A 27,384-nucleotide genomic window follows, 5' to 3' on the forward strand; every position below is an offset into this window, starting at 1 on the left:
AGACAATAAAGTTCAGGTATCAAGGTTTATTATTATTTTCAACACAATGAAAGCACTGGGAATGTAGTGAGGTAATACAACACACAATTGGGTGATTTATATTAATGAAATGTAATGTTTTTTTAAAAAGGTCATACATAATTAAAAAATAAGAAGAAGAAGAAAGTAGTGTGAACAATGTCAAAATGAGCCAAAGTATATTTGGGGTATAACAAGTAAAAATTACAATCTTTAGTAAAGAATGTATAAAATAGAAGTCCTTTTTGGTCTAATATTTGTTGGATGTGCTTGAATGACTATGGAAATGAACACAATCAGCAGAAAAGTGAAGTGAAACAGCTCTCAGAGTTTGTATGTAATAAAATACCCCTATAGGAATCTGATTGATTTTTATTTAATACTTCTTTTTCACTCAGTTGCTTATTGCTTTTTGGTTAAGACACCAGCATTTCAACATCAGCATTTACTGATTCAGACCAAAAAAAAAGACTTTCCTGCATAAGTGAAATGATTTCACTGGTCCCAGATAATACTTACAGCACTTCAACATTGCCAGGAGGCACATTCACACACAGCAGCTGTGTTTTCAGGGTTCGGTCCCTTTGCTTTTTTCCCTTCCTTCCTTGTTTCTGATGATGCCGTACTCCATGGCCTTGTCCAGACAGTTCTGAGCTGTTTTGGAGATCTGTGCCGGCATGCCCTCTCCTCCCTTTGCCAGGACAGACAGGATCTCCAGGGCTTCACTCTCCATCAGCGTCTCAGCCAGGCTCTTCTCTGCCTGCATCATGTTCTGAACGATGACGACTCCACGGTGACGTAGGTCAGATAGTTCACTGAGCAGCAGCGCCTGAATGATCTCTAGCCAGTGGGTTGTCTGAGAAGAGAGGATGGCGAGAAGTTGTGTGAAACTGCCAAAGTATGAAACTGAGGAACTATATATAGTATGTGACAGTGCTGAGTTGTGCGAGGTGTGGGGACAGTGAGCTGCCGCCGTGGTGTGCTTACTGTTCCGGGGATGCGGGCGCAGAGTTCAGGCTGCTCCGCTGTCAACATGGCCAGTGTTCCTGCTGCGGCTTTCCGCAGCCTCTCATCCTCCTCCCCACTGTAGAGCACGAGCAGCTTCAGCCTGTCGTTTCCTGTTGCCAGATACATCTTCTGCACCTAAGGACACAAAAAAATCCCCATTGCTCTTAGTTCAACTTTTTAAACAATTCTCTGCAAAATAATCTAATAATATTAATAACATGTCTCACCTCCGTGCTCAAAACCAGATTACACATGCACTCTGTGGCAGAGGCTCGGACCAGCTCGTGCTCCTCAAACATGTAGCCTTCAACTTTTGTCACAGCCTTTTCTTTTATGATCTTTTGTCTGTGAAACAATATTTAATATAAACTTGTGATGTCTGAATAAGAGGTTATCTATGAAATAGAGACAAAGGACTCAGGGGTGTCAAGTTTTAAGATGATGAAATCCAGAAGCAATAAAATATGCCAGCATCAGGCCTAGTCACATACTTTCATGACTAATGACTATGTGTAAGCTTTCAGCACACAGAGGGATCAAAGAAAATGCAGTGTCACTTTCCCGAAAAAACTTGAAATCTGTTATCATGCACCCAGAACAATTAACCATGTTTTGAATGTGTATCCTTGGGAGAGACTTCCCCCTAGTGGCCAACCTGAGTCTCTCGCTGATGCCAGCCAGGTTTGTGACAGCCATGAGTGCCTCAAAATTCTGCAGCAGGGTGCATTCAAGACTTAGAAGACTGATGAGTGGGCGGACCACCTCATAGATCTGGAAACATGAAAGAGAGAAGGTTAAACAAGAAGACAGACTTTTAACAAATTTCTAACTAACGAGGCCAATTACAGATTCTCCTCACCCGCTCTCCTGGAAAGGCAATCTCTGGGTTAGACGTGATGGTTATTTTTGCCAGGGCTTGTGCCGCTTTGATTTTCCCCACATCTGTGTTGTCGGATGCCAGTGGGATCAGAGCCTGTGGAGGGAACACACAGCATGTGAACCTCTGAAGGCAAAGTATTCAGATTAGTGCTCGGGCTAAACTTAGTGTATTTATTATCCTCTACCTTTCCTCCACCCTGTGCCACCACTGTGCCTCTGTCTTCCTGTCGCTCCACCAACGCCAAGAACACCCTGTGGTGAGAAATGGCATTAAGTGGAAAATCCAGAGAGGGAACGGTGAGTGAAAAAGACTTACTGTCATTTTCCTACCTGGCGATACACTCTTTACAAGCCTCAGTGAGGGCAGGACTTTCCTGTTTGACCATACACACCAACGCAGACACTACACCGGCCTCCAGCAGCTTCAACAGCCTTTTCTCCACATAGGAACGTGCATCCTGACACATGAAAAGACAGTATTATGTATAAAATATAACTTTTAATAATAGCCAAGGGTGGGGCTTAGAGTAATAGGGATGCTGTGCAGTATTCAAATAGTATTGTGTGATGTTAGCTCTACAGAAAGAAAAATAAATTGAAAATAAAACAGTACCTTGGGATGCTCCTCAGGCACATGCTGCTTTGCATATTTGGCCAGCTCCACCATCTGAGGATCCGGCTTCTCCACGTCATAGCTGTTGGTGCAATTGACTAATGTGGAGCCAACAGCAAAGAGCACCGTTTTATCCTCAGACTGCAGGAATATACAGAAAAAGAAGGTTGTCAATGCTGCTAGTTAAAACAGGTAGATTGTCAAGCTTTCATATAGTAAATACATATTACATGAACCAAGAGTCTTTTCTGAGAGGAATCTGACCTTATGATTGCCTTCTAATGTCAATGTATCACTTGTATTATACCAAAATCTACACTTTCAATCATCAGCCCAACCTTTGCTAGTTCAAACATGGCCAACAGAGCGCTCTTATCTTCCACTAAGTCCTCCTTCACATCAGCATCAAAGGTGAGGTAGGCGAGGCCCTCCACAGACCACCGGCGGGAGGTTGCAGGCAGAGACTCATTACACAGCCACCTGACAGAGAGAGAGAGAGAGTTAGAGCTTACTTCTTATTTTAAAATCCAAGAAGGTATGTTATGCAACAATATGAACCTGGCATGACTTATTTTTCTTAATCTATAAGCAGACTCAAAATTTAACACAGACACATACTTCCTGCATTGCTTGGCAAGCTTCAGCGTGGATCCCTCTGCAAACTGCTTCATGCTGAAATCGGTCCCTCCTGCTGATCCCAGCTTGCACAAACCCTGTGTAACAACCCACATCAAAGAGTTACTTTTACCTTGTCTTCAGTAATGTTCTCTTCTCCAACTGTATGTGCTACTTACCACCAGGGCTCTCACTCGTATCCTGTCATTCTCACTCTTCTTGTAGAGGTCTTTCAGAAGAGCCACACCATTGGCTGTGATGAAGGAGGCTCTCTTGGCCTTGCCTGCAGCATGGATGAGAGCCTCCACCGCTACTTGCTGGTGAGTTACATCTTCAGAAGCGCACAGTGAGATCACTGTGTCCATCATTCCCGACATCTCCATGGTTCTGTTCCCCACATCACTCGGTCCTTGGAGGAGCACCGATACCGTCTGGATGGCTCGCAGCTTTGCATCTAGTCCAGATCGGCTAAAGTGTTGCCTACCCAGAGAAACATCTGGTTAGAATTTGTTAGTTCATGGTCTGTAATAATAATTTATTGTGTACAACAATGTTATTGTAGTACTAGGCAGCAAATAATGACACAATCTTTGGTGATAAACTCACTGAACATATTCTTCACATAGTTTGTTGAAATTCTCCCTCTCATTGTCACTCTTTAGGTCATCATAGAGCTTGCTGAGCAGGACAGAGCAGCTCATGTGGGAGTTGTCTGTGAGAGCTGGTCCTTCAGAGAGCTCAGGGACCGTCCCAGCCACCTCCAGGATTTGCTTCAGTCCTGCAGAGGGACAAGGACTTCATTAATCATGGTGACTGAAATGAGCTTGGAACAACCAGAGAACCATGGCTATTTCATTTGATGTTTGAAAATACAGATTTTCTGCTACTTGTCGTGGTAGTGCAACTGTACGGAAGGACTGAAATGGCAATGGGTTTGTAGCAATTTTGTTTCCATTTGATGACATGCAGGTATGATTCATACCTTGGTCTATCACCCATAATGTGAGGGAGTTGTCAGGGTTTTTCAAGGACTTGCGGGGTACTTGTTTGACCAGGAGGTTGATGGCGTTGTCTCTGCCAGGCCCCGACACATTAGCGGCTGGCATCATTCCCAAGAGATGCCGCAACATTGAGCGGAGCTCTTTGGAGGGTTCTGTGTCAAATTCACACAATCAATTACCCTTGAAAATACAGGACAGGCAGCTGGTACACTCACAAGAAGCATTTGTTATACTGTCAGTCAACTTTTATGTGCAGCCATCTCCATATAGGCTACACATGATCAGAATCCAAACTCACCAGGAAGTATGGCTTCATCCTTCCCTCTGATCTCTTTTTTCATGCCCTCTGTCAGAGCCTCAAACATCACCTGCAGCAGGTGGCAGGAAGCCAGCGACACAGTGGAGGCTCCTGATCCCATTACTGTGCACAGCTGCTCCATTCCCAGCTCATTCACTATAGCCATAGTCTGTGAATAAAATACTGACTTCAGCACTGAAAGGTGTTGCTAGCACAGTGTCTCCTGACATTTTAAACACTTACACTTGGTAGTACAAACAAAATTAAAAAGGAACAACGGTGTAAATAAGATACTATTACACTCACTCTGGACTGATGCCCTGTGCACAAACCAACCAGGGTCCTCAGAGCGGAAAGGACCACGTCCTCCTGCTTTGACTGAAGCAGCCTCTGAATCAGCTTCACTCCATCGTTACGGAAGATCTGCTCAGCTCCCGCCTCTTCTCGGGACAACACCACTAGATTCTGAGCTGCCTGAAATTGATTAATGCAAAATCAATTTAGTTAAAAACAGCTTTACATGCGGATCAAGAGGAATGAAGAAAAATCAAAACACTTTAAGAGCGAATTAGTGAAATTTGTTAGAACTCTTATGAGCCATCCTTACCTTCTGTCGGTCTGAGTCTTTTGCAGAAGCATCTAAGAGGAGGGAGAACATCTGCTGCACACGAGCATCTGTGGAGTTGAGTTGTGCTGACTACAGGATTAAGAGAAAAAACAGCCTGATTAGAAACTGTTCCTCCACAGTGCAATTAGAAATGCATGACAAAATCTCTATGATCCTTCATCCATTTTTTTAAAATCACCTTTTGATGGATCTGTGCTCCCAGCTGCCTGAGCAGGTCCTGGAAAGCTTTGTTCTTGGGCTCCAGCTGAGCACACCTCTGGGCATCCAGAAAGGCCTGGTCGAGCCGCCCAAGTTTGTGAAAAGACTGGGCTCTCCTGAACCTGGCTTTCACATCACCTGGGTCTGTATCAAGAGCTGAAAGGAGTAGAAAACAATTTTTTATGTAATTGTGTATATCACTGAATCCTCAGCCAGTTCTTGCAACACTGTCGAGAGCTGCAAGACCGGTTATCTCTTGCCTTAGATATACACAGCAGTTTATGTCTGAATTAATGCTTTATCAAATAGTGTTTAGTTGGTGTTTATCATTGTTCAGAAAATGACTCTCAATTACTGTTTACATCTGGTCTTTATTATTATGGTCATCTCATCTCGGACTACTGTATGATATTTGATGCTTCATGTTCAACTTTACTAACTTTCTACTCTCTGGCACTTATAGCACAACAAACCAATTCAGGATCCTTGTCTGGAATGAGCTGTGGCCTACTGTGCTTTGTGTATTGTGTTGAGGACCCCGATGGAGATGTTTGTCCATGCAATAATAAGCATGTATGAGCACGTGCCAACTGAATTAAATTGTGCCATCGTGAAAGCCACATGGTTTACTCAGTGATCTTAAGAACTGTACAGTATCCTCCTCGGTAGTGCTGCCTGTGTCTCACCTTTGGACGCATCCGCCTCTGCTTTGCTGTACTCCTCCAGCTTCAGGTAGCAGGCGGAGCGGTTGCGGTGCAGAACAGCGCTTTCTGCCGGGCTGTCACTCAGTTTCAAAGCTTTAGTGTAACAGCAGAGAGCCCCCTGCATGTCCCCTGCCTTGAACAGGGTGTTGCCCTCCTCCTTTAGGGCTGCAGGGTCCTGGATTGAAGAGAAGAAGTTGGCAACGTCGGCTCAGGAGGACAGAAATGTAGTAGGCTACGTTATGGATGAAAACTGCTAAGCTAAAACGGCAAAAGCAGCGAGCTGTGGCTGTCTTACCTTTTCCTTTTCACTCGCACTCATCTTCGATACGCTACACACAGTACAGCGCTACGTGGAAATGTTAATATCTATTTCAGTTTTTTCTCTACTTGGTCACAAACACGGCTAACTTCTGCCAAACATGTTACATCTTACGACGCTTCCGGGTGTCTGGAGCACGTCAGTGACGTTTACGCGCAGCCACGCCCCCTTCCCCTCACGCTCCATTACCATATAAGGAAGAGAGCAGCAGAGCATCTCGGTCTGCATCTCTGCTTTATTTGGTTAAATTTTCATTGTGTGCTGCTCCTCACTCCACACGCACACAGACGGTTTTGTCAAGCTGCTTCTGTAGTAAAAGAAGAGCGGCTCTGACAGCCAGCAGTTTAGGTTTTCATGCTTTCAGTTGAGAAACATATTTGTTACAGGTTGTCTAAACGTTTAGTGTTCTTGGAGGTCTTTCAGTCTCTGGAAAGCATAACTCAAGGGCATGAGTTTAAATTGTAGGGGGTGATACAATAAGGAAAAGCACCTTAAACAGCAGGGTTTTACCCACATACTAAGCATGTCCGAAATACAGAGTTTGTGAGGTTGAAATCCCCCACCAGTAAGGTTTATACCCTCTTTTGTTCTTCAGTGAAAGCAGAAGAGCCTTCTTTTCACAGGTGATGTTATGACTTGCCACAGTAGGAAATGAAAAATTAATTACTGATGGCTGAATTGCACATTGGTGCTTCCGTTTCATGCCTGTTCAGGTATTTTGGATGCTGACTCATTGTCAGCCTGCCATGGCTCATGTAGACCGCTGAATTGGATGGAGACGTTCATGAGTAACACCTGAAGTCCAAGTGTCAGGAGAAACAGCAACATACAACAGCTGATGTCAGACTAAAAATAAATAAATAATGTTAAAATGAACAGAGGAAAACAAAAATCTATAGATTCCATGCATGTTAAACTCGATGCATGCAACTAACAATAGTGACAACAGCTGAAATGCACCGCAATTAAATGCAGTTCGATAGGCTACAAGGTCACACAAAGTGAAGACTCTGAAATACAGGAAATGTAGGCTACATTGACTCTGAACTTAAGTGGCATTACATTTTGACACTTGGCAGCAGTTGAGTTCGCAAATACATAACATTTCAAATAAAAATGTTTAGCCTACATATGTGTGTGTCTGCACTTCCATTTTGTGGCTGAATCGCAGTGTGTCCACAAATGGGACACACAGTTGGAAGTGTTCTGGTATGGGGTATGGTGTTTCTTGCATCAGTCCCCTGGGGTCCTTCCTTTACCGGGACGGCCGAGCACCATTGTTGTGTGTCCTCTGTTGCCGTGGAGACAAGGTGGTTCCCTCATGGGCTTATGCTCAGGTTCACCTGTTAAGACTCTCACATTACCATGCAGGATTTCTGCCTTTAGAAGACTTATCCAGCGTGGACATGGTTTTGTATCTCCCCGGAGTATAGGGCTTTCTGTGAGACCGAATACATAACAGATCCACAGGGGATCCACAGAGCTCAGTCACAGCACCAGGGAAGCAAAGGGAAAGAGTCTGTAATCAAAATCAAAAACAGCTGTGCCAACATTTATTCTTTATCACAACTTTGTTTTGTGAGAGATTATATGCTTTCAGGACCCTGCCGGTATACACACTTTCTCTGACACTAAAGCTATTTCTTTTCAAATCTGTAAATAACACTCAAAATCAGCACAAATGCACTCAACATTTTGAATGGTTTTGATCCGATGAAAAGTTATGAGTCTCTTATGACCGGAGCAAAGCCAAAACAATACCATCTGTTCCCATCATGTCCCTCACAGTCTGCCAATTAATTATTCAAATGTCAGCTGAGCTCCTCTTTCCATAAACACATAAATTGCTCTGGAATTATCTAGGTTATGAAAACAACATAAAAACGTGACTCACCTGCAGAGAGTCATTGGCTTTTCCACACTCAGCTTCTCAGGTTTGCTTTACCTGCAAAGTGGTTGGCATTCAGTCAGATTGGTGGTGTTTATCTTTGGTGACAGAACAGGCAGCATAATGCGAGTGGCTTATGCACATTAGTCCCTCTGAAGCAGAATTATAAAAGTTGCATGGAGCACAACTTAACATTTACCTCAAGCAGTGCTGTCAGACCTATGACAGAATTATGATTATTTTTCACTCATTTTCTCTTACCGTAATTACAGTTTTTATTTTTATTTCACTCGACTGCACAGGCTGCTGGTTACACAAGAGGTGAAAAGTGGTCTGTGTTCCTCAAAAAACAAAAAAACAAACCTAACCAATGACGTGTTATTCTTATATATATATATAAAAAAGGCAAGCATCCCTTTTTGTGGTGGTTCATTTGTTGTTGTTGTTGGGGATTTGTTTTCCATGTTTCAAATGATCTAATGTTTAGATTTTGCATTTGGACTAAAATAAATAAATAAAATGCTGTGACCTATTATAACAGCTATGTGATCCTGCTTACTCACAGATTCAACAGTCACCTTTGTACACATGAAAATGTATATTTTGTCTTGCCAAGTATATGACAATGGCTTTTGTATTAATGTCAGTATGAATCATAGTCTGACACACGTCTTTATTTGAACAACTGAGTGTCAATAATAAATTAGTGATAATAACTATATTGGGTAACTGGGTCATGACCATGACAGGCATAAGACCAGTAGATGACAAACTGTCATGTTGAGCACTGAGCTTTATAGAGACTGTGTCCACTCCTAGTGCACATGTCTTGTGTAACTATAGTTGCTCAGAAAAACATCCATATGTTTGTATTGACTGAGCCTTTGTAATCTGTTCAAAAGTCAGAGTAGGAGGACTGTTTGACAGATCAACACGATGAGTTCACAAAGTATGAGGATGTGGTATTTCTCAGAATCAGATTCATAATCAGAAAAGTTTTTATTGCCAAGAGAAGTAAAGGTCACTTTACAGGAACTTGACTTGGTGTCAGGTGCAAACACAAAAGTTACAAAAAATAGTAAAAGGTAGCGATAAAATTCAAATAAAATAATATATGATAAAATAGAATTAATTAATTCATAATTCTAGTGCAAACAATTTAAAATGTATATACAATAGAATAAATAAAATAGAATGGAATAAACAGGGCTCCAGACTAACTTTATTTACTATTAACACAGTGGCAAGCAGAAAATGTAGGGTCGCACACTGTAAATTGACTTACAAAGCAAATATTCACATTTCCTTTTCATTCATGATCCTCACACACCCTGGCCTGTCACCTGTAATGACAGACTCCATGTTTCACCAGTGTGAAAAAAAGAGAAGGGCACATTTACCGTGCAAGTAGATGAAAAATGTCTCAAATTTTAGGGGGCAAAACCAGTCTGGAGCCCTGATAAAGATAGATACAGAAAAGTTATTGTGCAAAGTTATTGTGCGTAAGTATGGAGTAATTAAAAAAAAAAAAACTAATAATGTAATACATATATCCATGTATACCCACTCCCTGCATTTAATCGTCTACTACACAGGACAGATTGGTGCACTTCTTTCAAAATCTGATGAAGCTGCTGACCAATCACCGACTGATGCGCAGCTCCTCCCTTCCCACAAACCTTTGCAGGAGCTCCGCGGTGCTAGCTGCTGCTAGGCTAGCTGCTTGGTAATCTGTCAGACCGAAGCTAAAAGCACACACACACAAGCACACACACACCGCTGGACACTGCACTCTCCCGGATTACTCTCCTTTGATGGGTAACGTCCGTGTTTTCATTTTTTGTTCCTCATCGACACAGACCCACAAGGTCGCGCTTGAACGTTCAGTCGAGGTTGTTAGACGCTACGTGAAATATTTTAGCCAGGAATATGAGCCACGTATTGTCCTTAATGTTATCAAGCCAATACTTGCTATCGTCAGTCAGTCAGCCAGCCAGTCAGTAACGTTGGACATAGATAGACGAGCCGAGCAGCTTGGGCTTTCCACAGCCACCGACAGACAGACGTGACTGCCATTCATCCACGTTCATCAGCAAGTAAACCAACCGTCCACTAACTGACCTATGGTTCTAGAATGTAGCCATAGAATGTAGCTCACTAACGTTAAACCGGTCGGGTTGTCGTGGTGATCTGGAATCTGTTAGCTATAAGGGCTAGCTGGTTTAGCAGCATAGTTGTCATATACAGTTCCCGTTATTATATATAACACCTGAGGCAGTCCCACGCCGTATATTACCCTTGATTGATTAATTGAGGGAATAACCAGTCAGACGTGTTTACTAGCTGTCGTGTACCTGAGGTTATACGCGGGTATTTAAGTGGTCTCAACTTGGCAGCAGCGCAGTGTTGTTGCCTGGCTAACTGCCCAGCCTCAGCAACTAACTTAAAAGTCATTCAAGTTAAACCTTAACAGAGGTGCCACACACCAGGTAGTAACTCTGAGAGCATTGACCGTGACTTTGATAGATTGCCTAAGTTATAATCGATATGTAGGAATGTCTCCCTTGATGCTAACATGTCAAAAAAAAGGAAAAAAAAGAAGCTAATTTATAGGCTGGCTCTTTATTCTGTCACATGAGTGTAGTCGTTGTTGGTTATCTCTGTCAGCCACCCCCCAAACTGACAAAGGCTGTCCAGCCGGAAATATTAGTCATCTGACCGAGAGTAAAGTTAGCCGTAGTTCCTGTTGACACTGAAGCTGTATTTATTTTTTTATTTTTAGTCGGTCAAAGCAAACGTAAGTGCCATTGAGTCAGATTATTATCCCAACTCTCTGTGGTAATGCTCAGGGATAGTCCAGTCCCAGCCTGAGAAGAGAGCGGATTATGATTGTGTTGGATTTGCACACAGAGGGAAACAGGAACACCTTATTAGCTCTGTGAGGAAACACACAGGCTACTCTGCTCAGCTTGGCTCCCCACGCTGTTGACTTGACTTGTCAGATCAAAGAAAAAGTATTTCTCACTCTCCAGCAAAGCCCCTGTCACTTGTGCTTCTTGTCAGTGACAGTCCTGGTCCTGAAATTGCAGGGTGAATATGCATTTTGGTTTTTTTTTTCTTCTGGATGCTCCATTTAATCTTTTTTATTTTTTATTTTTTGTCCAACAGCTGAAGAAGACCCTCTGATGTGATTTCAACTTTGGCGCTTGTGATCGAGGACAGACGCTCGCCCATGCTGCTTCAGTAGATATGCAGTTACTACACTGCTGAGAGAAGAATGACATTTGTCTCATTTTAATTCCTGGAGCTGCTTCGGGGCAGAGTTGAGACTTGACTGAAAAGCTACAGCTTCGAGCCAAGTTGGTCTTTTTGTCAGCCTATTTATTTGCACCGCCACAAGCGTGGTGTGCAAACTGTTATGGCACTGGAGGCCAACTGAGCAAAAAAAAAAAGGGGACTCCGGCTGCACTGCAGGATTAGAGTCTGCTGTGGGAGTGGGGACTGGACCAGGAGAGCAGGCCCACAGCGACGCACATCATGCTGCAGGGACACTAGACTCACTGTCTAAAGCCCCTTCTGTGTGGCACTTTTTTTTTTCTTTTCCTGCAATCTCATCGGTTTGGATGGTTGAGCACAAGGGCTACTTTGAAGGAGCCCACCGGTGGCTGTGGTTTGGCCAGAGCTGACAGACTTTGCCAGCTATTGCTGATCACTTCTGTAGCCCCCCCCCCCCTTCACTGTGGTCTTCAGTATGGTGAGCGGAGGCTGGAGGCATCGCAGGAGTGGAACTGAACCATTGACGCTGGTGTAGCTGGTTACTTTCCCTTTTTTATTTTCGCACTGTGACAGATTGCATTCCGCTTTTCAAGGACTTTTTCCTCTGCGCTGGAAAAAAAAACACCTCAACTCAGTCAAGGTCATTTTTCTAATTCAAACCCCGGAAAGAAGACTGCTCCAGAGGAGGATGAAGCTGAGGAAACAGGTGACAGTGTGTGGAGGGGCCATATTCTGTGTGGCTGTATTCTCACTCTATCTGATGTTGGATAGAGTCCAGCATGACCCTGCAAGGCGACAGAATGGCGGGAACTTTCCCCGGGTGAGAATAATTGCTGTAGTGGAATTGGAAATATGTATATTGCATGAAAACATCTTTCTGCTGTTATGTTTGAAGCACTTCTTTTTGCATATCATGTTGTTGACTGTTCAGATCTTAATAGTCATGTCACAAAATGCACTTATATTGCGCTGCAGAAATCTTGCCATTTGTTACCTCTGTTAAATCTTTTATAAGAGATTGTCTGCTTCAAAGTCTTTAAAACTGAAGTTTGTTCTGCGTAACAGGGGAGAGGAATGTGGGTTTGATCCGCAGATGTTTTATGATGCTGCGCAGCTGCGTGATTTATTATTTTTTGTGTGTGATTTTTTTAGAGCCAAATCTCAGTTCTACAGAACCGGATAGAGCAGCTGGAGCAGCTCCTGGAGGAAAACCACCAAATCATCAGTCACATAAAGGACTCTGTGATGGAGCTCACAGACACAGGAGCTGTGTCTCCCAGCGGCCACCTGCCATTCAGAAGTGCCAATGGTTCCTGGGTCCTACCGTTCGACGGTCGCCCCACTTTCCTCGCCGTCAAACCCCAGGATTGCCAGTTCTCTGTAGGCAGCCATGGTCAACCAGACGTTCAGGTGTGCTAACAATGTCTCTACAAAAAGGACCAACATGTGTTATGTTGTTGTTGCTTTTACATGGGAGGTGTTAATTCTTATGTTTTGGTTGTTTGTGTTTTCAATGTAGATGCTGGATGTTTACTCTCTTCTGAAATTTGACAACCCTGATGGTGGCGTGTGGAAACAAGGCTTTGAGATTACTTATGAACCCGATGAGTGGGACAATGAGCCGCTCCAAGTGTTTGTGGTCCCTCACTCCCACAACGACCCAGGTGAGTTGCAAGGGCATCACGCATCTACAGTACGCACACACAAGGCAAAACTCAAGCTGAATCTTAAACATGTCTCAGTGCTGACTTTAAATTCTTTTGATCAAACGGTTCCTCAGGACTCAGCCTGAAGTGTGTCTGAACCCAAGGGATTAAAAATAGCATCTTCTTTGTAAAGAAAGAAACACAGCAGGTACAGTCAGACCTTTCCTGAGCCGGAGGTTGGTGGTGAGGGCATAGAAATCATTCAAAATTAGATTCATTCATTCTCATTTTTATTATTAGCATAATGGTGGCATGATTGACGGCTTAGTCACAAACAATGGAATTAGAAAGATATTGGCATCGGAAAACTGTAGCTATTTATACGTAGGATTGACTCAGATTTTATTTTAGACTGACATTTCCATTAAACTTGTTTACCAACCTGCCACGTGTCTACTCACGTGACAGTTAATGATATGCTGACGGGCTGCAAGTACAGTAAGAATAGACTTAATTTAAAGCTAAATTTGATTGAAGACATTTTTTTTTTAATGCAGCAATGTCTAAGGTTTATAGACCGTGGTGAGGTTTCGTAGCCAGATGTCATCATAATATCAACTCACACTGAAGAAACATGAAAGCAGGTTTTCTGCCAATGGGCTAATTTTGGCTCAATGCAAAGAAAAGATTTTCAGGATTTTAGTCAAATCCTGGTAAGCAGGTCAAACAAATGAACAATGCAATGTTAAAAAGGCATGTTAAATAGACGTGTCCCTCACAACTGTTTGTAGCTGTAGTTCACTTTACTATCATCTGACAGTATCTATGATACTGCACAGGTCCAGAATGATGCGGAGCTCCTTTCTTTGTAAAAATGTATTATCCTATAATATTTGAAATAAGTATTTCATAAGGTATTTATAGGCTGAGGTACTCGACATTGTTGCAAGCTAAAAATGCATAGAAGGTGCTTTTTAGTCACTTCTTTTGAAACCACTCTGCTAAATAGCTTTCTGAGGGGAACACTTCTACTTGAATAAAATATGAGTTTTATTTTTGATCTGTTGCAGCACTTTTTTCACAGTGCTGACTCTCTTTGCCTGCCCTGTCTTCCTCTCTTTGTGTCGGCCCACCAGATGAAGGGAGGGGTAAAGGTGGTGGGGCAGAAGTGTGTTGTGGGTCAGGCCGTTCAGTTTTTTTTTACTGGACCGTCTGTTTGCCAAATGTTGCGTGGATATTGTTTTTAGATCCGATCTCGTCTTGTCAGGTTGGATCAAGACTTTCGACAAATACTTCACCGACCAGACGCAGCACATTCTGAACAACATGGTGGCCAAGTTGCCTGAGGATCCTCGCAGAAAGTTCATCTGGTCGGAGATTTCATTCTTCTCCAAGTGGTGGGAGACTGCAGACGTACACAAACAGGAGGCCGTGCGCAAGTGAGTCACACCACACAGATTCCCCCATTTATTGCCCTTGCAATCTGAGAATTAATTGAGATTTCTTCACTGCCTTCTGGCCGTTAAGTACAGTCTTCTCACTGTATCTGCTGGCAAGCCTGTGGATTCTCTAAAAATAGCTCATTATCTGGTTAATGTGACTCTGCCTCTTTAGGGCAGGATTATCCTTACCTTGCTTTCTTAATCCTCTCTCTTCAACAGACTGATCCTTGGAGGGCAGCTAGAGATTGTGACGGGAGGCTGGGTGATGACGGATGAAGCCAATGTTCACTACTTTGCCATGATAGACCAGCTCATCGAAGGCCATCAGTGGCTGGAGAGAAATCTGGGTACACAATCCATTTTAAATTCTTCTTCTTCATTGACATTTAGTGGAGCGATGCTAAAATATTTAAGAAGCTTTTTTCTGTCTGAAATGTTTTGCCTTAGCCCCAACTCTTTTCACATTAAAATCTAAGTAAAAGTGCCCCCACCCCTCCTCTCCCTTTATAGTGCTTCATAGTGAAATCTGAGCTTGTTATCCTGCACGGAGCAGGTGTAGCCTCTCACACAGTGGGAGATAAAATACTTTGTGTGACTTTCACTGCTTCCTGCTGAGGAGGAGGATTTCCTGAAAGATGTGTTGCTTCTTTTTATCTGAATTTAGAAAAAAAAACAAAAACTGAAGTACTTGCTTCTCTCTCACTGTCATAGGTATAACTCCTCACAGTGGGTGGGCAGTGGACCCTTTTGGTCACAGTGCCACCATGCCCTTTCTGCTAAAGAGGGCTAACCTGACCAGCATGCTCATACAGAGGGTTCACTACTCCATCAAAAAGCACTTTGCCTCCACACGCAGCCTGGAGTTTATGTGGAGGCAGGCCTGGGGTGAGTGGACCAGCGCCATCAATGTCATCTGATTCATGTGCTCATCTTTGTTAAATTCATTGCAGGATGAGTCATATAACTTGTCATGGCCTTTAGAAAGAGAGGGGAAATTTTGGAAGGACAACCAGTACGTAATGGCTTCAGATGAGATATCTCCATTATTATTTCTCAATGAACAGGATGTCTGCTGAAGATGTACTACCCTTTTGTCCTTAATGGAAAAACCTTCAAATACATCAGTTAGATATTATTGATTAATGTCTTTTTTAGTATGTCATTTACTTTCAGCTGTCCTATCCAGAATTACGTTTGAGAGCCCCCAGATAATACTGTAGGAATCTGAATTGCCACTATGTTTATGAGCTGATGCATCTACTATTGTAAATGGCTCTCTTACATGTAGCAGAGCCCTCTGCATCACTGCATTTTTATTTGGTGTTTTTGAGGTTACTGTCTCTTTGAAGCCTTTTTTTTCCCACTTTACTGCTTTAACAGACGCCGGATCAAGCACAGACATGTTTTGCCACATGATGCCGTTCTACAGCTACGATGTGCCTCACACTTGTGGGCCAGATCCCAAAATCTGCTGCCAGTTTGACTTCAAAAGGTTACCAGGTGGTCGGATAAACTGTCCGTGGAAAGTGCCACCGAAAGCGGTGGTGGAAGCCAACGTAGCAGAAAGGTGAGGCATGTGGGGGTTAGTTATGCTTTTACTCTGGGAAAATGTATGGTGGAACTGGAAGTTACTACTATAACTGTAACTGTAATAGATTTAAGGATGTCTGTTTGAGCAAGAGCAGTCAATCACCTGCCACAGTGTTCTTTTTGAATTTTTTTTTTGGTGTATACTAGAGCTGCAACAATTAGTCAGTTTACCGTGAAGTTGATGTGAGAAATTTAAATGTCATCTACTCTGATGGTTAATTATTTGCTTAAGGCACCAAAAAACATGCCAAGTATTCTCTTGTTCCTGCCTCTTAAAGATAATGAATGGTTCCTTTTTTTGTTATATTTGGTAGAAGGATGGCATTTGAAAATGTCAGGTTGGGCTTAAGGAAACAATAATTGTGTTTTTTCCCCCCTTTTGTCTTTTGGTTTTGTTGTTACAGACCAAAGAATTTGGGAAAATAATCAGCTAGAAAACTGATTATTGAATATAATCCTCAACCCCCCCCCCCCCCCCCCCCCCCCCCCCAGTTTGTTTTTGTTTGTTTTTGTTTGTTACATGTTGACATGTTCTGAAATCTGGCCGCAGCTGCTCACACATGCGTCCGTAGCAGATTGGTCCCTGCTGTTGCAACTTTCAGTGTTTTCTGTGCTGCTCTTCTCCAAATAAACTAAACTTGAACTCGCGCCAGCCGGGGAGCGTGGATGAACGGAGGGACACAGACTGCAGATAGTCTTGCAGTCACATTACGCAGCTTTTAAAGGACCTTAAGAACTTTCCAGAGTACATTTTAGTGGCTGATGGAAAAACACCCCAGGGCTAATGGGATCCTCCCTTTTCCAAGGTCATAGTGATTTCCTACAAAACTGGCATTTGCAAAGCAGGACAGTTTGGATGCCAAAAGATATGTAAACTTTTTTTCTTCTTCAATAACTCGCTTCTCTTTGTCAATCAGGGCAAACACGCTCTTGGATCAGTACCGCAAGAAGTCCAAACTCTTCCGCAGCAAGGTGCTTCTTGTCCCTCTGGGAGATGACTTCCGCTATGACAAGGCCCTCGAGTGGGATCAGCAGTACGTCAACTACCAGAAGCTCTTTGATTACATGAATTCTCACCCAGAGATGCATGTACAGGTGAGATAAAATTTGTCGACTGTCATCAACCGTGTTGCCAAATATATATATGTTTTGTTTTCCAGCGTCTCGCTGTGTCGCGTCTCAACTGTATCGCAACCTTTTCTTGTGATAATAAATCATGCAGCGGTGTTTTATCTTGCTGACAGAACAAAGAATCTATCACAATGTTTGGTTCGGAGGATGTGATCTAAGATGAAAGGATCATACATAATAATGAAGGCTTTTTATATCTCCTGTTGTGTTTGAGTAAAGTTTTTTATATATAGTGTATATATATAATTTTTTTCCAACATGTCATCTGTCTCCAGGCTCAGTTTGGGACTTTAACAGATTACTTCAATGCTGTATACAAAGCAAATGGAGTGGCCCCGGGATCCAGACCTGCAGACTTCCCCGTGCTAAGTGGAGATTTCTTTGCCTACGCAGACCGTGAAGACCACTACTGGACCGGATATTTCACCTCTCGGCCCTTTTACAAGAGCCTAGACCGTGTGATCGAGTCGCACCTCAGGTGGGGGCAGATTATTGTGGATTGTTTTTAATAATACTGTTGCTGTTTATGCAAGTGAGTCCCGAAAAGGACGACTTAATCTGCATTGCAAACAAGGTGTAGGTGTCACATCCAAGGTTAAGGCAAATATTTGCACTTGGAGGATCCTGTATGCAAACTAAAGGCACCCAAATGTACTGACTTTGAATTAACTAACCCACACCTCAGCCCATGTTGATATTTTTATCTACCGTAAATGCTGTTTGAGGCTTTTTTGAAAAACTCTTCCTGAATCGCAGATGTGGAAAAAAATACAGATAAACAGGCAAATATAACAAAGCACCTGATCAGACACTTACTTGTATTTTCTTATACCGTATTCAATGTGTCAAACCTTTCAATTAGGTGTATGAATACACCTTTAGTTCATATTGACACAAAAATAGTGAGTACAAATTTAAATGTACAAAGGAAAAAGAGTCAGCAGTCATCCTAAAATGGTACACTAATGCAACACATTTTTTTTTAGCTGACTAAATAAAGCTACCTGATGTTAGGTTAAAGGACTTGTCAGTGATGATTGTCGTTTTCCTTTAGGGGGGCAGAGATCCTCTACAGCCTGGCGGTTGCAAATGCTCGACATGCGGGCATGGAGGGACGCTACCCGGTCTCAGACTACGCCCTGCTGGTGGACGCCAGGCGGTCCGTTGCCCTCTTCCAGCATCACGACGCCATCACCGGAACCGCGAAGGAGAACGTTGTCATCGACTACGGCACCAGGTGAGGATGCGGGGGTTAGAGCGGAATGACGGTATGGATTGGATAGGTTAAACTCTTTCATTTGTATGGCACAGGAAACTCTGCTTCCTCCCTCTGTAATCCCCCTCCCATTCAATACCTTGAAGCAAAAGTATTGAAAAGCCATCTGGTGTGACTGCTGCAGTAAGCCATTGATTCCTCCTCCTCCTCCTCCCTAGATTACTGCGTTCGCTCATCGGTCTGAAGAGAGTAATCATCAATGCTGCTCATTTCCTGGTGATGAAGAACAAAGAGTTTTATCGCTTTTACCAGACGGAGCCCTTCCTGGAGACGGTAAGAGGAAGCATGGAGTGACACTTCTGCCACCGTGTAATAAACTTTTCAAAACCCCTCAGATTTGTGCCTTATTGAGTAGACACTTGGTTTCCTATGTTATATTTTTCCTCTGTAGGATGATAGGCGTGCTACTCAAGACTCTCTGCCTCAGCGCACTCTAATAGAGCTGGACCCAGCAGGACCGAGGTATGGCCTTCATCCCCTTGCATCTTTCATCTCCACTGCCTTTTCCCTCTGCCACTCCTCCACCAACCTGTGCTTATGATTGCTTTTTCTTCCTCCCCCCTCTCCGCCTCACCCCCTCCCACCAGGTACATGGTCCTGTTCAACCCCATCGAGCAGGAGCGGCTGTGCGTCGTGACTGTGTTGGTCAACACCGTCAGGGTGCGGGTGCTCACCGAGGATGGACAGACCCTCCCCGTGCAGCTGAGCGCTCAGTGGAGCTCTGCCAGTCAGATGAGTGCAGAGGTATTTGAGGTAAGAAACTAAATTCATTTCGGTGGAACTGCTGCGTTGGACGTAGTGGAATTGACACATCACTTGATTAGCAGCGGTGCTCAGCCACCAGCGCCGCTGTGTTCTCAACAGCATCGTGACAGCGCTCAAATTCAAACACAAAGTCATTATAGTTATGTGCTAATGCTGGAGAGAGAGTGTAGACTTGAAGCCTATAAAGTCTCTTCATGTTGCATTTATGAGGGCTGCTTCACTAGTACTTTGCATAACGGTTGAAGTCTGTGTGTGTGTGTGTGTGTGTGTGTGTGTGAGAGAGAGGCAGTGAAGGAATTTGTCATGGCCAGTGCACACAGGTCTTTGGGAGCATTACACCATATGTTAAAGTTGTATAATGCCTTTTCTGGCACAGGAGGGAGCTGTGGGAAATCTAATTACGTGATGTCTCTTGAGTCAGCATCGTTTCGGGCTGGAAGCTGCTAAGGGAAAAAAATGTGGCGCTGTGGAGTCACAAGTGAGCTTATCAGGTCTGTTTAGTCTGCTGAACGTAACTTCATAATGTCATAATGTCACAAAAATGAGAGCTGGCAGCTGCGCAAGACTGAATCACTGACCAAACTGTTTGCAGTTGAGGTGCATTGTGGGTATTGTAGGCACCAAATCTTGACAAGGAAGAAGAATGTATGCAATGGAAAAGACAATATCTGTGTTTTCCTTGGTTTTTATTAAACAGTCAATCCTGAGTCTCACTATGTTACACGAGTGTCATGTTGAACTGGTGGTGCAGTCTTTTTTTTTTTTATCTCTATATGCCTTGATGTCTTGATGCCTAATGAATTCATCTTTACTATGCAATATTTGTCTGTTGTTCAGAGCATGTAGCTATCATTTTAAATTCCTACTCAGCAAATCTTAACCTTCAGGACTCAACATTTTGACTTTTAGAAAGAGGGTGGCTGTAGCTCAGGTGGTGGATTTGAGTGGTGGGTGGTTTGGCCCCCTCTGGCTCCAAATGTCAAAATGTCCTTAAGCCAAACAATAAGAGCCAGATTGTTTACTGTGTGTGTGTGTGTGTGTGTGTGTCTGTCAACTGAGGATGGAACAGGACAGGAAAAAAAGAGTGTGCAGTGTCTTCTCTTCTCTTTGTTTTGATGTCTGCCTGCAAGCCAGCACTTTGTTGTCAAAAATTAAAAAAACAGCCACAAAAATAACCCCACGCCCACTGAATCGACTCAAATCATATATTGAATCTATAGAAGTAAAAATATCCAGTTCGCTTCGCTGCAGCTCTGCAGACAAATTTATTTTGCACAAATGAAGTTCTCTCCGCCCTCTGAAAGTCCTGAATTTGAATATTAGAGAAATACAAACAGTCTCATCTCTCTTCATATTTTAATTACAGCGCACTGTCGCTTATGTTTAAATGCTTTTAATTTTTAATGAATGCCTTCTGGTCAACACTTCTGTTATGATTAAAAACGAAAATGAATTTTAATGAGTTGCAAAATGCCAAAAATATAGTTTATTTTGCATTACTGCTGTCATTTATACTTATCCAACCGTTCCTCCACCCTTGTGTCCAGGCTACCTTCATGGTTCGACTGCCGCCTCTGGGCCTGGCTGTTTTCCATCTGTACGACTCTCCGGACTCGCCCATGACGATACGCTCCGACACCCTGCTCAGGCTGTCTGGACGGGGAGCCACTGCCCGAGCCGGAGACCCCCTCCCTGTCCGCTCTCAGCAGTCTGACCCGCAGACCTTCTACATCAGCAGCCAGTCTCTCACACTTGGCTTCTCTGGAACAACCGGCCTCCTGGAGGTTTGTGTTTCTGCTATTTTTGAGGTCATCGTTGATCCGAATCGAGTGTTTAACTTTGATTTTTCTGAGGTAAAAACCATGAGCTTGATTTCTCCCCATAAACACCCCCCCCCCCAATAGCACTTTCTGTTGCCTCTTAAACTTCTCATCTACTGTAATTTGCTTTCTTTATCCTTCACTCTCTCCTCCTCTGAATGTCTTCGTCATCTACAGAGTATCAAACGCAAGGATGATCCTCAGGAAGTGAAGGTTCAGATGCAGTTCATGGTTTACGGCACTCGCCCTTCTAAAGACAAAAGTGGGGCTTACCTCTTCCTCCCTGATGGCAAAGCAAAGGTATTCTTTCAGTTGTTTACTTATCTCTCAGAAGGCTTTGATAGAGTCTCCCTCGTGTGTTGTATCACGCTGGGAAGCTTGGGGCAGGAAGGCAGCGTTGCTTCATCTTTTCTTTTTCTTTTTAAAACAATACACAGGTGTGGAGGGGATTAGTCTTATTACTTATTCCAATGGTAGATCCTCCCACTTCTCTCCATCCATCTACCGTTTTTAGCACTTTCTCCTCACGATCCCGCTCTCTCTCATCCTGCTTTCAGCCCTACAACCAGAAAGAGCCACCTGTGGTGCGCGTTGTGGAGGGCCCTCTGTTCTCCGAGGTGGTGGCTCACTACCAACATTTTCAGCAGACCATTCGGATCCACAACGTGCCAGGTAATAGACACGTGGAACTGCCAAAAAATGTAATCAAATGGGTTTTTGCTGAGGCTCTTCATGTTTAGTTAAAAGCACCAGATGGTACAATTCAACCAGGCTCAATATGTTTAGCAAAATGACAGTCTATTATTCAATTAGGTCTTTTTTTTTTTGAGCTGATACTGTTGCTGCCTGTTTCTCTCACTCTGAGCTGCATGCTACTATTTTAAGCAGCAGTTGGCCCACATTTACAGTTCATCTCTCAGTTTACTTTCCTCTTGGGCCCATGTTTAGTTGTGAAGAGTTTTGTTTTGTATTTTTAGGGGTGGATGGTTTCTCTATTGACATCACCACCGTGGTGGACATCAGAGATCAGACCAACAAGGAGCTGGCCATGCGACTGGTCACCGACATCCAGACTGGAGACGTCTTCTACACAGACCTAAATGGTTTCCAGGTCGGTTGCATGTCGAATAACTTTGATATTCTGACATAGATATATAGATAGATATATAAAGAAAATATAAACAGTGTCATCAGTTTGACATTTTGTGTGGTTCTCCGTGTTTAGATGCAGCCTCGACGCCACTACATGAAGCTTCCCTTGCAGGCCAACTTCTATCCCATGCCCAGCCAGGCTTACATCCAGGACAGCCACCACCGCCTCACACTGCACACAGCTCAGTCTCTGGGTGTCAGCAGCCTGGAGAATGGTCTGTACCTTCTCAGTGTTTTACTTGATTTTGTGTGATTTTTTTCTGAATTTAAAAACAAAGGGTTATTTCTGAAATGTATTTTCTTTAGTTTACTGTCTCTACCGTTTTTATGGAACGGTATTGAATCTCTTATCTCTCCCTCAAGAGGTTTCCATGGAGCCAAGTGGTTCATATCCTCATGTTTGTGTGCTGAGCTAATCCTTTTGTCGTGGTTACGTGAACAATAGGGGCGTTTGTAAATGTTGGAGAGCTCAAAGTCTTTGTCGTCATCAATGTCTGATGTCTGAAAGTTCAGCACGGCCGCGTTGCTTCAGAGCTCTTGTCCCTCGCTTTGTCTCCTCCCTCAGGCCAGCTCGAGGTGATTATGGACCGGCGTTTGATGCAAGATGATAATCGCGGACTGGGCCAGGGTTTGAAGGACAACAAAAAGACGGCCAACCGCTTCCGACTGCTGCTGGAGAGGCGATCCACGGGCAACAAGGTCAGTAAGATGACAGCGGAGGCGGGTATTGAAGCTGGGTGAACACCCTTGAAAATCCTGCACATCACACCAGACCACGACGCTGAATTGCTCTTTGAACTGGCTTGTGAAACCTAACTGTGTTTTGTCCTTCATTTTGTGTTCATTAACACCTTTCTTTGTATCTTTTTTTTTTTTTTCAACGCTCATTACCGACCCATCTGTCTTTCTGTCATCCTCCCCACTCACTAATTTTATTTCCATTCTCTTCTTTTTCCGTTCCATTGCCTTCAGTACGATGGCTTCTTTGCCAAACTGTCTTCCCTGTTTCGTTCTTTCCTCTCCAAATTCTTGACTGACGGAGTTCAAGAGGTAATGTTGCCTTGGCAACAGTGGGGATGCTTGCTAGCTCGACTCGTAGTCTACACTTGTAGCTCCAGTTCCTATTTTCTTGCCTCCCTCCATCTCATAGTCTTTGTCAAAGCTCTCCGTCTTCACGACAGCACAATTGAACGTAACAAATGATGTCATTCATCAAGTAAATGAATTCGCATTGGCAGAGGAAGGAAGGCATTGGTCGCAGTTTTATCATCCTGCTCTGATAAAACTGCTGATGGTACTTGGGATGAAGTTGTTCTTGCCTGGCACAAACATCAAACATAATGTTTACAGCACTCTTAGTTTAAAATTTGACATCATATAGATTTTGCTGTAACAGACTCAATATAGATGGATTAGCACAGTGTCTTAGTATTAGAAATAAACCTCCTAGACTGATTAACTAAATCAGAGACCAGAGCAACTGAAGTCAGGTTTTAATCCATCTCTGCCTCCTCCAGATGACGGACAGTGCAACAAACAGCTTCCCGTCAATACTCAGTCACATGACCAACGCCATCCTGAACCACGAGGTCTTGGCGCTGCCCGTCCTGCCCAAAAGACGCGGCATCCCTCCTCTGCAAACCTTCGCCCCACTCAAGTCCATCCTCCCCTGTGACTTCCACCTGCTGAACCTGCGCAGCATCCAGAGCCAGGTAATGAGACGCACTGATCAGAAACCAGTTTGACTTTCTCTCTTTCATGTGTTGGCTTTGAAACTTGTGTGTGTGTGTGTGTGTGTGTGTGTGTGTGTGTGTGTGAGCAGCAGGACCCCCACTCTCCATCTCCATACACAGCTTTGATTCTTCACCGACTGGCGCTGGACTGTGGCCTGGAGGCTCAGAACCTGGGTTTCAACTGCACCACCACACAAGGACAGGTCAGGGTCAGACAGACAGACAGACACACACACACACACTTGCACAAAAGTCAGACTTAGATACTTGAACCAAAGTACAGTACTTTTCTTAACTACGTCTGTCTATTTTTCTTTTTACCCCCACGCCACTTTACTCAAGAGGGAACAATTGTACATTTTAGTCACCATATCTACCATTAACACAGCTTTTAGTTAGTTTATGTTAAGTTTTATGCACTTAACATGTTCAGTTAATTAAATATGGTGCTCTGTAACAGTTTTAACCTCCGGACTTAATATAAAGCAGTGCTGGAACCAGCAGAACTGGTACTGACTCAACCAGCTATAGCATGGAAATACATCTTAAATGTTAACACACCTTTAATAATTAATGATGTTATGGATATTTTTCTATTTTAACGTAAGTAAAACTTTAAATCCAGATATTTTCTATCTAGTTAAGTACTTTTATTAAATTGTTTTACTATACTTTTACCTCCTAATGTTCTTGTCCCTCCTTTCTCCTTTGCCTCTGTAGCTGAGTGTATCGGGGCTGTTCAAGAACCTGGACCTGCAGCTGCTCCAGCCCATGTCCCTGACGCTGATGCACGCCGGCACGCCTCTGGCCAACGACTCCACCATCGCTCTCGATCCCATGGAGATCTCATCCTTCAAGCTCAAACTTCGCTAAGAGCCGTCCGGACCAAAACGAGGCAATTTAAAAAAAAAAAACAAGAAAAAAGGAAAAAAAAAAGAAAAAACCCAGAGAACTCCTTGGACCAAGACCGGGCCCACGCAGGGGTCCACATACTGGACACAGAGGGGACTGGGTCTCTCTGTTACGTCAAGCAGAACCACAGACAATGCAGCTCGGGAGAGGAAGGGTCCACTGTAACAGGACTGACTGCACAGCAGGGGGCAGGCGATAGCTGTTACCGTGGACGACATCTCTGAGAGCAGCGAAACCAGGGTGAACTCGCAGCAGCCGTTCGGAAAACAAACGGAGACTGCCAGAATCGTTCATCAGATACGACCCGAGTATCTGTGCATCTCTTTAATCGAAAACTGAAATCTCATTTAAGTTCTTCTTTGTAAGAACTTGTGTCTTTTTCTATCTTCGCTCCATCCTGGACTGAACTACTGAATGTAAATATCCCAATGACGAGGGGGAAGGGGTTGGGACTCGTGCCACATCAGAGTGCAATTTACAAAGCTTTATTTGGTGTATGGGTTTTCAATTTTCTTTCTTTTTTTTGTACGCAGTGAAGAAGTCGCACATCACAGCTGTTTGTTTTTGTATCTATAAATCTAATGTCGACCGCAGTTGAATATTTTTTTTTTCGACAGACTCGAATGCAGCAAAGAGAATGTGTGGCCTCTGTCTCCATCTCAGACCCAAGCTGCGGCTCTTTTAAGCTTTTCGTACGTCTGAGTCCAAGAGTCTCGTGTCGGCCGCCACACGATAACGATGTGATCATTAATCATATGGGGATGACTGTTTACCTTCTGTCCGCTGCTCCTGCTTGTAGATAGTCTGAAGACCTTCTGCCCCTCGTTTAATTTCCTCCCCGAGCTTCCTCTCCGCCGATGGGAAAACTGTGGAAGGTCTGTGCTATACAACACCCCTGTCTGTCATTCCTGTGCTATACCTCATATATGCCACACAGCCGATTTAGCAGTGTGTGTGGGTGTATGTGTGGGTGTGTGTGTCTGAGGATTATGTTAATGTTAATACTTTTAGGTTTTCCTTTTGTATTGGGAGGAGAGGGAATATCGAGGTTATGGTGTTCACTATCAGGGACCATTCATAGTACTGTTAAGTGTCAATGATGAGTTTGGTTGTCTGTGTCGAAGCAATAGGTCACATCTGGAATCAAAAAAGGACGCTTCCTGATGATGCATTTGACTTAAAGGGACAGTTCAATCAACTTTTAAAAATGATTTTTTTTCCTCCTTACGCAGAGTTTTTTGTTTGTCAGGGCCTCAATTATTTAATGCACTTTTCATTTGACAAAATGTCAGGAAAGTCCGTTTTAAATTGAAAATCATAGTAATGAATCATTTGACTTTGAATGAAATTGTTAATTAAATTCTCTCCCCCTTCTGTATAATGAAGGTTTCTGCAGCTCAGTGCATTGAAAGCTTTCATTTGGGAGAAAAATGTGACAATGCCCAGTCAAGACCTCACACTAGGTTTGGAGAGTATTGTGTCTTCATGCTGGAACAGTGACCAAATGAAGTATTCTCTAAAAAAACAAACAAACAAACAAAAAAACACTAGAGAAACCTTTGATTTTGAGTATTTATGTTGACATGTCTGTTGTGTGATAATGAATCGCACAAATGCTTGGGTGGGTTAAAGAAAATGAAAAAGCTGCACAAATGAATAGTGGTGAAAATACTCTGGGAAGATGTCCAAAAACAAACCAGGAAAAAAAACACTCTATTTTAGAGAAATAGATTTTACTTTTCTTTGTCAAGTAGATGCTTGGTTGTCTTTGAGGGGACACGCTGGCTACACCATCTCCAACTCCAACTGCTACAACAAAAGATCAGTATGACTAACAAGAAAGGATTAGGACAGTGATGGTCTGCAAGTTTGTGGAAAGAGACGATGCTGTTTCAAGTTTTTTTCCTCTGATGTTCAAATTTCGGAGTCGGAAGATGGCCACATTCAACTAGAGTTGAGAAAGAAACTCTTGTATGTGCACACACACAAGAAACTCTTGTGTACACACACACACACACACACACACACACACACACACACACACACACACACACACACACACACACACACACACACACACACACACACACACACACACACACACACACACACACACACACACACACACAGAAATCCTTAACACAGAACAAAGTTTAAAGTGTTTTCAGCTTTCAGGTCTTCAGTGCTTCTTAACCTGAGGCTGTCTGCAGGCACTGGGCCTTTATTCCTGGTGCATCTCAGCTGTGTGTGTGTGTGTGTGTGGATGGTGCTGTCATGTGTCCAAAGCCGATCCGGGTCGGACGTTTTTTGTTTTTTTTCCCCTCACAAACCCACCTGTGTATGGGCCGAGTGTGTCTCACTTTGTACCACGCTGCTATCTCGACCCGTGTCCCCCCCACTGTGTCCCATCTCTTTAACCTGCTCATCTCCTCTATTGTCCACAGGAGGTCTGCTGCTCCAGTGGCTCGCCTC

At 43.4% G+C, this 27,384-nt stretch overlaps 2 protein-coding genes across 2 annotated transcripts; one reads left to right on the top strand and one right to left on the bottom strand.

Moving 5' to 3' along the window:
* Positions 1 to 42: 42 nt before the first annotated feature.
* unc45a (unc-45 myosin chaperone A) lies at positions 43 to 6,401 on the bottom strand. The gene is made up of 19 exons (XM_083972811.1): positions 6,258 to 6,401; positions 5,945 to 6,137; positions 5,239 to 5,414; positions 5,040 to 5,129; positions 4,739 to 4,906; positions 4,433 to 4,601; positions 4,116 to 4,286; positions 3,740 to 3,911; positions 3,313 to 3,613; positions 3,137 to 3,231; positions 2,857 to 2,998; positions 2,519 to 2,659; positions 2,236 to 2,363; positions 2,091 to 2,157; positions 1,886 to 1,999; positions 1,682 to 1,797; positions 1,254 to 1,371; positions 1,006 to 1,161; positions 43 to 874 (listed from the first exon to the last, which is right to left on the bottom strand). Exons 1-19 carry the CDS (start codon positions 6,279 to 6,281, stop codon positions 587 to 589), a joined length of 2,829 nt encoding a protein of 942 aa, XP_083828937.1. The 5' UTR covers positions 6,282 to 6,401; the 3' UTR covers positions 43 to 586.
* Positions 6,402 to 9,869: 3,468 nt separating this feature from the next.
* Positions 9,870 to 26,555, top strand: man2a2 (mannosidase, alpha, class 2A, member 2). The gene is made up of 23 exons (XM_083972942.1): positions 9,870 to 9,987; positions 11,338 to 12,265; positions 12,598 to 12,855; positions 12,965 to 13,109; positions 14,359 to 14,530; positions 14,753 to 14,880; positions 15,245 to 15,418; positions 15,914 to 16,100; positions 17,041 to 17,218; positions 17,530 to 17,732; positions 18,309 to 18,491; positions 18,689 to 18,803; positions 18,922 to 18,992; positions 19,118 to 19,283; positions 20,843 to 21,079; positions 21,293 to 21,415; positions 21,673 to 21,787; positions 22,093 to 22,226; positions 22,341 to 22,482; positions 22,833 to 22,966; positions 23,785 to 23,979; positions 24,090 to 24,203; positions 24,721 to 26,555. Exons 2-23 carry the CDS (start codon positions 12,134 to 12,136, stop codon positions 24,871 to 24,873), a joined length of 3,459 nt encoding a protein of 1,152 aa, XP_083829068.1. The 5' UTR covers positions 9,870 to 9,987; positions 11,338 to 12,133; the 3' UTR covers positions 24,874 to 26,555.
* Positions 26,556 to 27,384: the final 829 nt, after the last annotated feature.

The sequence above is a fragment of the Trachurus trachurus genome (genome assembly GCF_905171665.1).
Source record: "Trachurus trachurus genome assembly, chromosome: 6".
Classification (NCBI taxonomy): domain Eukaryota; kingdom Metazoa; phylum Chordata; class Actinopteri; order Carangiformes; family Carangidae; genus Trachurus; species Trachurus trachurus.

Excerpts from the sequence above, each read along its gene's own strand:
- unc45a (XM_083972811.1), bottom strand. The coding sequence starts at position 6,281 with ATGAGTGCGAGTGAAAAGGAAAAG. Across the intron at positions 5,130-5,238 it reads GAGCACAGATCCATCAAAAG|TCAGCACAACTCAACTCCAC; the intron begins GTGATTTTAAAA and ends TTAATCCTGTAG. Across the intron at positions 1,798-1,885 it reads TTGCCTTTCCAGGAGAGCGG|ATCTATGAGGTGGTCCGCCC; the intron begins GTGAGGAGAATC and ends TCATGTTTCCAG.
- man2a2 (XM_083972942.1), top strand. The coding sequence starts at position 12,134 with ATGAAGCTGAGGAAACAGGTGACAGTGTGTGGAGGGGCCATATTCTGT. Across the intron at positions 15,419-15,913 it reads TATGTGGAGGCAGGCCTGGG|ACGCCGGATCAAGCACAGAC; the intron begins GTGAGTGGACCA and ends CTGCTTTAACAG. Across the intron at positions 19,284-20,842 it reads TGAGTGCAGAGGTATTTGAG|GCTACCTTCATGGTTCGACT; the intron begins GTAAGAAACTAA and ends CCTTGTGTCCAG.